The sequence below is a fragment of the Macaca fascicularis genome, chromosome 4 (genome assembly GCF_037993035.2).
Source record: "Macaca fascicularis isolate 582-1 chromosome 4, T2T-MFA8v1.1".
Classification (NCBI taxonomy): Eukaryota; Metazoa; Chordata; class Mammalia; order Primates; family Cercopithecidae; genus Macaca; species Macaca fascicularis.
The window spans coordinates 106,253,364-106,265,258 of record NC_088378.1 but is presented as its reverse complement, the minus strand read 5'-3'; the positions used below and the strand labels follow the sequence as shown (position 1 = coordinate 106,265,258).

The following is an 11,895-nucleotide window of genomic DNA, read 5'->3' as shown; positions in this document are numbered from 1 at the left end:
GAGCTAACACACTAATAAAAAGCAAAAAGATGAAGACCAACTAAATAAAAATTGGTAACTAGTATAAAACAGATAGGCCCCGATGTGTGATGTTACCCATCCCTGTGTCCATGTGTTCTCATTGTTCAGCTCCCACTTATGAGTGAGAACATGCACACGTGTATATCTACGTAACAAACCTGCATGTTCTGCACATGTATCCCAGAACTTACAAAGTATAATTTTAAAAAAGGAAAAAAATATATACCTGAGCACAAAAAAAAAAAAAAAAAAAAAGACAGATAAGTACCTTGAAAGAGAACACAAGGAGAGAGCACCATAGATTGGGTGGTTAAAAAAAATTTTCAAAAACTTTGAAAAGGGAATTTTCAAGATGAAATCTGAGGTATGAGAAGTGAGCAGGTCAGGCCTATAAAGTTTCTCCTAGCAGTAGAAAAAGGGAAGTTTATTCCAGGTAGAATGATCCTGACATTGGAAGATTGTAAGGAGATAAAAATGTAGTGTCCTCATGACTTAGAAAAAGGTAAATGTAGCTTGAGCATTATATGTAAGCAGAAGTGTGGTACAAGATGAAGTTAGAGAGAGGAGCAAGAATCAGATGAGGTAGGGCACTGTTGGTCACGATTAAAAGTTTGGATTTTATTATTTGTGATATGTGAGAAGTACCTGGAATTAAAATGTTTTTCATTTGATTTTAAAGGGATACATTTTTTGAAGTATAACTTATTAGAGATAGATTAACAAAGAATATTGAATGTCAGGTGGAAGAGACTAAGCAAAAACTACATACTTCACACACACACACACAAAGGGTAACAGTGAAAAAAGAAAGAACTGGTTAGATTTGAGATCTATGTATTGAAGTTATATCATGAGCTGAATTGTGCCCACCTCTGCACACCTGTGCCCACCCCCAACCCCATTTGAAGAGGCAGCAAGACCGCAGCCATATGCAAGCCAGAGAAAGGGGCCCCAGAGGAACCAATCCAATAGGGACTTTGATTTTAGACATCTAGCCTCCAAAACTGTGAAAAAAATAAATTCCTGTTGCTTAAACCATCCACATTGTGGAATTTTATTATGGCAGCCCTAGGAAACTTACACAAAGTGGACAGGCAATATTTGTCAAGGGGATTAGATGTAGAATGATAGAAAATGAGCAGCAAGTATCTTTCCCATGTTTGCCAATTGAATAACTAGGTAGATAGGGATGTCATTTCCTGAAACAGAAAGACTGAGGGAAGGGCACATTTCTCTGGAGTAATCAGGAAGTTTCCTTTAATTGCCCCAAATCTGAGATGACTGAGAGGCATATTTAGTAGAGATATAAATCACGGCAGTTGATTATTTAAAAATCTAGAGCTCAGAGGACATATCTTTGTTAAAGGAATATACATGGGGTGTCTATTCATATGTGTGTATGCATGTATGTACATGTACATACTTATGGTGATATTCAATATTAGGGAGTGGATTTGATCACCAAAGGGGAGGTGGTAGAGAAATAAGGGAAGTACATCCAACACTTATCACTACAGTAGTCAGCATTTCAAGTTAACATGGAAGAAGAACAAGCAAAAGACACTGAGAAGCGTCTCAGTGTCTTCACAGTGATCAGTGACATAAAAGTACATCTGGGAGAGTATGATAAAACAGAAACCAAAATAGAAGTGGTTTCCAAAAGGAGGGCATTGCATTTAAAATGCTGCTGAAAGTTGGAGTAAGATGAGAAAAACATTTATCCCTTTAACTTGGCAACATGAAGGTCTTTAGTGATTTTTGACAAGAATTTTTTCAGTGGAATTGTGGGGGTGGAAGCCAGAATGGATTGAGTTGAGAAATGAGAGGGAAGTGAGGAAGTGAAGTGAATGTGATTGCTTTTTTAAAAAAGATTCGTTATGAAGGGGATCTAAGAAACAGGTTGTTGATCAGAAGTTTTTAGACGGGTAGTATTGCTATAAAATATGTATGCTGATGGAAGTGGCCCAGGAGAGAGGTGTGAAAGCCAGTAGAAGTAAGATCCAAGTTACCTGTGGAGGGGATGACCTCTTAGATAAGGGCAGTATCTCCCTGGAGATAGGAAGACAGGAGAAAATGGGGGAAGGTAAAGTCAGTTTAATGAATGTAAGGTATTTTCCATCTAATCACATCTGTTTTATAAATAATGAATGAAAAAAGGTTATCACTTATCATTCAAGAGTTGAGGAGAAGCTTTTTAATGATCAAAGAAAAGTTACAAAATATCCATAGGTGTAATAAGAGAGGGAGCTTATAAGTAACAGTCTATGTGGTGAGGTCATAAGAACCTGTTGACTATAACTTTACAGGGACATCTAATTGCCTGAGGGTGTGAATTTCTTCAGTAATGCTCTGTTGCATGGGTCATGGATCAGGAAGGGCAGTTGTCCATCACAGTAAACATGGTGATCCAGCCAGAAAAATGTAGTAAATAGCTGAAGATGGTTGTAAGTAAATTATCATAACAATGGGCGTGGAATCCATGAGGTATACATTAGTTACCTACATTTGCATAACAAATTATCCCCAAATTTAGCAGTTGGAAGCCACAAACATTCCTGATCTATAGTGTTTGTAGGTCAGGAATCCAGAAGCAGCTTAGCTGCTTGATTCTGGCACAAGCCTGTCATGAAAGGGCAACCAAGATGTTGGCTGGACTGCAGTCCTCTCAAGACTTGAATGAGGAAGCTTCTACTTCTGAGCTCACTCATGTGTCTTTTGACAGGCCTCAGAAGGCCAAACTCACATGGACTTCTCTATTTAGGACGGTATCATAACACGGTACCTGGCTTATTGCAAACAAATGCTCTAAGGAAGAGTAAAGGAGCTCCCAAGATGGAAGACACATTCATTTTATATCTTAACATCCCATTGCTACTACCATATTCTGTTTGATAAAAGCAAATTTCTAAATCTAGCCCACATTCAAGAGAGAGACAATTACACAAGGACGCACATACCAGGAAGTAGGGATCATTAGGGTCCATGTGAGAGGCTGCTTACCACAGGGTATAAGGAGGAAAATGAAGATAAGAGTAGAAACTGGTGGGAATTAATAATAATAATAATAATAAAGACCTGAATTTTGTGAAAGACTTGATTCCATGTGGTTACTTAGGAGGTGAGTTTTTAAAAGTAGAAGGTGGTAATTAAGGCACTGAAACATTAAATGTTAAATATTGGGAGTGGTTTAGTCACTGGTTTGACTTTTTAGTTAAAGACCATAGGGAAATGTTGTTGAAGTAGTAGGAAAAAACAAAAAACAAACAAACAACAAACAAAAAACAGAAATAGAATGGAGAAGCTAGTGTGTCAGGATAAGACATCTGCATGGGAGCTGAAGCCATGAGAAGAGGAATGGAAGTCACGTGGACAGAAAAACTGCGAGCCGGCAGCTAAAAGATTCCATGAATGGAAAATATAATCTGGAAGAAGAGGTAAAGCTGCAAAGGCAAATGCCTTGATCTCTACAGAAAGGTGGGCATGAAAGGGAAATGAGGAGTAAATATTTGAAACCAAAGGGGAGAGTAAGGATACTGATTCTGCCCCTGACCCATTGAATCAGGGTATGGAAGCGGCATACACATAAATTGCTTCTGTTTGACACGGTTGGAAGAGATGCCATGTCTTCATAAAAGAGCAGGTTTCAGTCAAGGAAGTGGGTAGAGAATATTCTTCCTCTTGTTTGCTGGTATAAAAGAGCATGGAGATCCAGAAGGCAAAATGCGAGAATCTGCTAGGAAGAGAAATGGTGGAGATAAGTGGATCAGAATTGGTAGAAACAGGACTGAACATGAAGAAATGTTCAGAAATAATAGGTAGTCCATAGACTTCAATACCTGGTGTTGATAAAGGTCAGCAAATGTGCTGTTCCTGGCAGCTTTAGTTATTGTCATCATTAATGGTAAAGTGGGACTTCTGTCAAAGAAAAAAAAATTATTAGAGTGGGAGAGGAACAAAAATGGAAAGGACTGTCTGTACCTCAGCAGATGATAGCAACGGGGTAAGGCAAAGCTGGTAAAACTACGGAGGTTTTCAAAATTATGATAGAATAGAGAGGCATTACCAACCTGTGAGTGGAAAAATTGTGATTCTTTCTAGTCTAGGATTTAATTGCATTTTTCTCTCACTGCTTCCATTTCTTGTGAGACACCTTCTGTTATTTAGAATATGTCAGGAAGAGCCTTAGACATTATTCAATCAAGCTTTTTTCTGTGAGATAACTGAAGTCCAGAGAATTCATAGCTTCTTGTCCTTAATGAGGTATACACTTAGTGTCAGGTTCGTGAGTAAAAGTGAAGAATCCTGATTTCTAGTATAATTGAAATTTCAGAGATTAAAGATAATGGTAGAAGTATAGTAACTTCATATGAAAAAATAACTAGCTGAAAAAGGACAAATTTGGGGGTGAATGTATGTTCAATTGCAAACACATATTTTGAGCTTTTAAAGTCCATATTTTTCAAGATGTTTCTACAGCACACAGATGTGACATTATGTGTTACCTACTTACAGTATTTCCTTAATATCACCAATGAAACCTTGAAAATTGATGGCCAAAAGTATTTACCGACTTTTTAAAAACTTGTATCGTTGTATAGGGAAATAATGATAAAAAATGGAAACTTGATGTAACTGGGATTTTTGGACTAAACTTAACCTTGACTTTGCCTGGCATGGGATAGGACTACACTTGAACTAACCCAGGATAGCTGTTCTATGACATCTCCCTTAACCCCAAGTCTATCCCTTTATTTTTTAGTACTTCCATGTACTTTCTATTCTGGGATGTCCAAGTAGAAAATGACCAATTTGTTTTTTCAAAGAGACTAGAGGATATACAGCTTGGTTCCTGAGAGACTTCCTTATTTAATAACAACAACAAAAAAATAATAATCAGGAGGAGACAGAGAAGAAGAAGAAGTTGTTTCAGTTTATAGTAAATATGCTACTTTTAAGGGTAAGTACTCATAACAATGTAATCTTATAATATTTTGATCATTTAATTAACATTCCAAAAGCTGTGTGTGTGTGTGTGTGTGTGTGTATATAGTGTGTATATAGTGTGTATATATATATGTGTGTATATATATATGGGAGATACTAAATACTAAAAACTAAATAATAATACTAAATACTAAAAGATTAAGGCATATTTAACAAGAAATAACCTACAAGCCTATCCATGCTTCTTAAAGCCTTACTGAAAATAACAAGTTACAGAATTTAGAATGTGGTAATATGGTAATATCAGAAAGACTATGAGAGAAAGAAGGAAAGAGAAAACACTTTTTAAAATTGAGTAAATGTATTCTAGAAACATTCTTATTTGAGTATGAGAATTGTGCAAATGATACTGAATTTTAAGCAGTGATCCTGGATTATAGGGTTATTCTCAAAGTGGAGGGACTAAATTTAGCACATACAGACAAAAAGATGAAAAACAGAGATAAATCAAACTTAGAAACCTCATCATTCCAAAGTAATCTTAATAAAATGCATTAATAATAGGAGAGATAAATTTCAAAGGCTTTAACTTTAAATACCTGGGTCAATTTAAAATGTAATACCAGTCTATATTTTGATGTGCTAACACTGACCTCTCAATAGTTCTTCTGTAAATCATCAAGGAAACTTATGTAATAATCAATTTATACAATTAATCTGGTAGTTTTGGAATGAAATGCATTACTTTATAACAGAGAAATACAAAGCAATATAGTGAAACTTCCCAAGCAAATATATGTGTATCAACTGAAATACATACATATCAAATACATATATACACACACATATGTGTATGCATACTTGCAAATGTGTGCATACATATACATAGGTATGTATAAATATGTGTTTATATATATAAATATAAATATAGACATACACTTGGACTCGTGAAAAAGACCAATGAAAGCAGATAATGATAATTTGAAATGGTGAATTTAATATGTATTAAATCATAAAAGTGGACCAACATCAATAGAAACGAAAGGACAGAGAGCTGAGGGTGTGTGAACTGCTGCTCTCTTTTTGCTGTTGGGTCAACATGTCAGCAATGCTTTCTATATGGAGCATCTTGCAGACATGAAACAAAGTGGTTCCGTCCTTGCTTTGCCTTTGGATTGTGCTGTTGTTCGTGTCCAGAGACCAGACTGTTCATATAGGGCTCTTTTCCTGATTCTTGATTATAATCCCCTGAGGAAATCAGACGAGCCTGGGGTTACTGGAGACCGTGTCTTGCTTGGCGTAGTTATCATCCACAAATCATCTGCTATAAATATATCTCAGCAGGATCATCATCAGGCCAGCTCAGTAGCCTGCAATTTATGAAGGTTATGAGAAACAATGTGAAGGGTGAAGGGCTTTATTAAGGATGGCTTTCTTTTCTGACCCTGCCCTGACTTCTACTTGAATATAAATGATCCTGGGAGTAAGTGATCCTTTCCATTTAGGATTAAGCCTTTTAAATTGTCCCTTTCAGCTGTTATTCTTATGCCACTGTGTCATGACTTTAAGAATTTCTAAGAAACATCAAAATCACAGTGTTACAAGATAATATGAGAAATCACTAGGTGCAAAATAGAAGTATAACTGAACCTCCCATTACATTATTTCCTTTTTATGTATAAACCACCCAAAGCATTTTTTTTTTCTCCATTTTTATTCCACATCTGTCATGGTTTTCTTTTCCTCTGGATAAAGTAACAGAAATGACCAAATTGCCTTGCAAAAATCATAATTATGATCTCTAGGGAAGTTGAAATAAAATGTTTTTCTCCTTTGTGTTGCTCAATGTTCTTTGTTTTTAAAAGAAAATGTGTTTGCTTAAACGGTGTTTCAAAATTTGTTCTGGATATAAACCCTAATTATTCCTTTTAACATTTCCTTAAATGAATAAAAAATATTGTAAAGAACCAAAATGACACAAAACCAAAATGCCACCCAGGCTGCTCTCTTGCCGGTGATCTGTTACTGGGAAAATAGTTAAAGCCTGTTGGGGAATTATTAACTGTTTCCCTTACAGAGTGTTTATCCCAGGCACTCGTTTAAGAAGGGAAAGTCTTGAAGAGGGTCACTCTGTTAATATGTATTAAGAAGTAAAGGACCAATTTTAATATTTCAAACAACTTCAGTGGATAAAAGACCATCAGCATCTTCCTGTTTTCACTATTAATCTCTTTTAAAATGGTGTTCTTGGCTATCCATAATCGCCCCAGGGGAGAGAAACCAGCGGAGGAAAAAAATGCAAGAGTGAGGGGAACAAATGATGGAAAATTGCTTTATTCAACTTCACCTGCCGCTCGAGAAACTCACCCTTATGAAGATTCCAGCACTTTATATGAATTGACCATGATGGTTTCCTCCCACCACATCATTGCACTATTTTAGCACTTGTTTTGCAAACCACCAACTGCGTTTACAAGTAGAGACATAATCAGGAGGCGAATGACCTTTTGTAGCATGTATCTGAAGCTGGTTTATCAGACACTTCGTCAGCCAACTGTCCAGGAGGCAAAATGACTGATAGATAGATAATAGATAGACAGGCAGATAGATTAAAAGGTGGGGAAACTTATCCCTTTTCCCTTTCTATATAATCTGGTTGTTTCTCTTCACCCCTTTTCTCGTTTCTTCCCACCCCGTCCCCAAACCTGTTACTAGGGAAACTTGAAAAAGAATCAGATGCATTAAGACTACAAAATGAAACAAAAGTTTAGACCCCGAAACCATGATTCCATTGCCAAGCAGAAAGCAATGCAAGAGCCCAACCTCGGTCGCCGCACCGCGATCCTGACAAAGCCTGTATGGAGCCAGAACAAATAAGATGTTAATTGCAGCCTCGCAGAGAAAAACTACTATTGTTCCAGCCAGAGACACTCAGCAGCTCGGGAGCTGGGATGTGCCCCCTCCGCTGCGGACTGGATCAATTCTGAATCCCGGTGCTAAAATGACAGCTCTCTGGCTGCGACAGGTCCGCGCTGAAAGACAGAGAAAGACGATCAAGTCCAGCATTCACTTCCCACCCTTCAGAGTCGCCTTCCCATCCTCCGCACCCCCCTGCCTCGCCTCCCAGTGAGTTTCTCTTACAGTTGGTCGCCGCCAGCCCCAGCGGTGGGAACTGAGGATGCAAAAACCTCCCAGACGCAGAAAATACCGCTTTCGGGACGTGCTTGGGTTTGAGTAGCCGTGACGTGCAGGCGCACCGCGGCCCTGGCTGGAGCTCCGTGAAGTCCCCCTCCCGCCAGCCTCTACCCCGCCCTCCCGCCGGGACTCCCTCCTCTCCCACCCTGCGGCTCCCCTCGCCTTCTCTCACACACCCTCCCGCGCACCCGGTAGTCAGAACTCCAGGAAGTCGCAGCGGCCGCGCCGCGCGAGCCGAGCCTCTGGCGGGCGGCAGGGCGCACCGCAGCTGTGCAGGAGAGGGCGCGCGGCACCCGGGACGCGCGCGCACACGAGCACGCGGGAGGCCGCTGCGCTGACGCGCTCTCGGGACACGCGCAGCCCCCGCGCGCGCGCCCAAGGGAAAGCGAGCACCGCGCGCCGGCGCGCACACCCGAGACAGAGCTTTACTATCTCGCTCCCTCTCGCGCCTCCCTCCTCGCTGGGCATTCAAACAGCTTTCCGACATCACCAGCCAAGGATTTTTCCCCCCTCTCCTTAGTCGCCGTCCGTCCATCAGTACCTGCAGGGGGGAGGAGGAGGAGGGAGGAAAGCGGAAAGAGGAAAGAGCATAAGCTTGAGCCTTCCGATCCGACCACGAATACTCCCGTAATAAACCCACCGCCCCAACAAATCTGCCATAGCAGCCGCCGCCGCCGCCGGTCACTTCTCGTCTCAGCGCTTCCTTTGCTTCTTGGCTAATCGGTTTGTTGGGGGTAGCTTTTATGAAACAAATCTTCGCTCTTAAGCCACTTACATTTTGGGGGGTTCCTTAGAGTCTCCCTTGGGGGGGCTTCTCCTCCCTTTAGCCCCCCTCGGATTGGAGGTTGGATTCAGTTGGATACGGCGCAAGGTTCTGGGCTCCTGGTGGCTTTTTTTTTTTTCTCTCTCTCTCATCGAACCCCCTTTCGTTCCCACCCCTCACCTTTTGCTTTTCGTATGTATGCATTTTTTAAAATAAATCCTGATTTTGGAAGCTGAGCCGGGGAAAATGGGCAACGGTGATTGGGACCGAAGGGGAGTCTCTCCGTCACTGTTGCTGGGACGCGTGCCTGTGCTGGTGTCTTAGAGCAAGAGCCTCCCTGAGCTTTCGGAGTGGAAGGTAAGGAAGGGGGTCCAGGGGTCACCTTTTCTCTGCCGGGGGTCGCCACCGTGGAGCTTTGGGCTTAATGTTTGAGAAGGGAGGAAAATGAAAGGAAAGGCTGTTGCTGGCGGATGGGGAGGCTGTGAGCAAATCCGACTGTCTGCATTTACTTAAACGCCGCAGTTGAAAAGTTAGAGAAGTCTGGTTTTCAAGAGATGTGCTGGGTCAGAAGGAATAAGCAGAGAGACCTAGAAAATCTGGCAGTTTTGTGTGATTGGGGTAATTTTATGGGGGGAAAATTTTAGGTTAAAAGGAAGTTAAGAGAAGGCAGTGGGTCTTCTATTGGGGGGAAAAATCTGTGGAGTGATGGCGCCGTCTATGTTCGACTAAACTAAAGTGTCACCCAGAAAATCAGTTGTGAGAATAGCTAAACTCAGTGCTGGTTTGCTTCTCAGCAAGAGATAGATAGATAAATAAATAAAACATCCTTGACACCTCCGTGGCCAGCCTTTGCCCCTGCCCCCACCTCTTCTTTAAGAGGGAAATACAGCTTTTTGAACGGTCCCTGCAGTCCAAAGGGGGATGAGGGTAATAATTTATTTTTTATTATTTAGAACAAAACAAGACTCTGTACTCCAGACTGATGAAAAATAAAGAGCATTATACTGAGTGTGCTCTCTTGAGCAGGCATTAAAGTGCTATTTCCTCACTCTTTCTGATCATTGATGAGCACGGCATTGCAGACATGCACTGTCAAATAAATGGAAGCAAAAGTACCAGTTTCATTAGGAAAAGACATACGACCTCTTTTTGAGTTCCTGATTATAAAATGAAATCCCCTTTCATGGATGGAATTCCTAATTTAGACACTTATTGTCACATTGGCTCTCAACGCCTACACTCTATCCTGAAGAACACTGCGCAGACCTGCATTGCCTGCAAAGTGCAACAGCAAAAAAAAAAGAAAAAAAAGAAAAAAGAAAAAAAAGGAAATTATTTCCAGAATTTCTTACAACTTTCTCTGTTGTTGTTTTTTTTTAAACCTTTAAATGCTCATTGGCTTATTTTCTCATGAAGAAAATGCATTATTCATTGAGCTATTTGCTTGAAACAGAGAACACTGTTTTGATGGTCCCAGCAGTTCTGATGTTATTTTAAACTGCTGCTATATAGAGATTTAGAGTTGGGGCTGTGTTTGCCTATATCAAGACATAGAATTTGAATTATAATCTAGAAAATGCAGATCTATCTTCAGGGACTTCGGTCACTGGATTTGGTGTGCATGCGTTGGTGTGTGTTATGCAATGGGAAGGAAGAGGGTTTTATCCTTTGGTTCAGAGAAGACCCAGGCAAAGGCATGAAAACTCTTAACTGTCTATATGTCTGTATGTCTGTCTCTGTTTACAGAACAGTGGAAGAGACTGCAGCCTAAAGACTTTTAAAATTAACTTGGCATCACTTTTATCAGCTCAAAGGCTAAACAAACAAACAAACAAAAAGCAGTGTCATTTATTCTAAGAAATAACTTCTTAAAGGTTAAAGCTGAAAAATATTCAAGTTATTTTTGGATAACAACTTACAGAGGTAAATATAATCAAGGACTACTTTATTATCCAAAGCCAGGGTTGAAATTTAAAAAAAAAAAAAGAAAGAAAAGAAAAGAGGAGCTTTGGAGTTGTTGTTGGAAAGGGAGCAATCCAATAATTGGAATCTGCTAGGAACAAAAATGCTAATGTGTTTTATTACCATGTGTAAGCCTTAAATTACAGTTGATAAGATAATTTTTCAAAAATTAAAAGACTGAAACCAGCTCAATTACTATGGTTTTGTATTTTTTTTTTTTTTTTTTACTGACATCACCTTTGGATACAGATACTAATACAGTGATCCACTTTATGTATCCCAAGAGGGCATGTCACATTGAAATGACTGCCTTAAATCCTGGTTCTCAATGGTGATGTTGAACAACAAGTCTCCCCTATGTGTTTATCCATCTATGCCCTTTCTCAAATGATGTTTTTAAAATTAATTAATCCACATGAATGCCCATGTTTTTGCAAAGGAATTTCTGAGCAGTTCACATGGTGGCCCCTGCAAAGGCAAGTGGGGCATTTGGGAGATGATGTTCCATCTGTAATAAATTATCATTTGTGCTTTTAAAATTGTGGCCATAATTTATCATCATTACTTTTCACATTTAAGAGAAGGGAAATAATGTGATGACAGCCTGTTCCCAGATTATCAGATTAGATTTTGTATAATGGTGTTTACTGCAGGCAAAGGACAGAGAGAGAGAGGTTGTATAGACTATAGACTGATTAATACTATTTCGACAATTAGCGTTTACATTATGACGTTTTAAAACTCCATGTTTTCCCTTTTCATTCGATAGAATGATAATGGACGTGGAGGATATCCTGGTAGATAAGTTAGGGCATTCCTGTTAATAATCTATTAAATGTTATTTTTAAATGGAATGTTGCGAATTTGACCACTGTGAATGGCCACATGAGGGCGCTGTTCACACAGCAACAGATAATTTTCCTGTGTTATAAAATAAAAATTACCTGTCCTTCTTTTAAAAAGGGTTTTTTCTACCGAAATCTTGAAAACAGCTGGCTGTAATATTGAAA

At 39.6% G+C, this 11,895-nt stretch overlaps 2 protein-coding genes and 1 long non-coding RNA gene across 22 annotated transcripts in view; 2 read left to right on the top strand and 1 right to left on the bottom strand.

Moving 5' to 3' along the window:
- Positions 1-2,192: 2,192 nt before the first annotated feature.
- LOC102125973 (uncharacterized) lies at positions 2,193-9,243 on the bottom strand. Of its 18 annotated transcripts, XR_012433684.1 has the most exons (5): positions 8,107-9,243; positions 7,789-7,997; positions 3,858-3,936; positions 3,556-3,751; positions 2,193-2,453 (listed from the first exon to the last, which is right to left on the bottom strand). It is a non-coding gene; the product is annotated as an uncharacterized lncRNA (long non-coding RNA). The 18 variants fall into 18 exon arrangements; XR_012433683.1 differs by having other exon boundaries at positions 2,193-3,754; XR_012433682.1 differs by having other exon boundaries at positions 2,193-3,751.
- ADGRB3 (adhesion G protein-coupled receptor B3) overlaps positions 8,569-11,895 on the top strand; it is a 737,861-nt gene continuing 734,534 nt past the window's right edge. For 2 of the 3 annotated variants that reach the window (XM_074037708.1, XM_015449250.4), the window contains exons 1-2: positions 8,569-9,280; positions 10,670-10,846. The gene's annotated coding sequence lies outside the window, so the exon portion shown is untranslated. The remainder of the gene's footprint in view (positions 9,281-10,669; positions 10,847-11,895) is intronic. The other variant, XM_005552615.5, reaches the window with a different exon arrangement.
- On the top strand, positions 8,945-10,761 carry LOC135970597 (uncharacterized). Its single transcript, XM_065543872.2, has 2 exons — positions 8,945-9,280; positions 10,670-10,761. The coding sequence occupies exon 1, from the start codon at positions 9,170-9,172 to the stop codon at positions 9,245-9,247; it is 78 nt and encodes a 25-aa protein (XP_065399944.1). The 5' UTR covers positions 8,945-9,169; the 3' UTR covers positions 9,248-9,280; positions 10,670-10,761.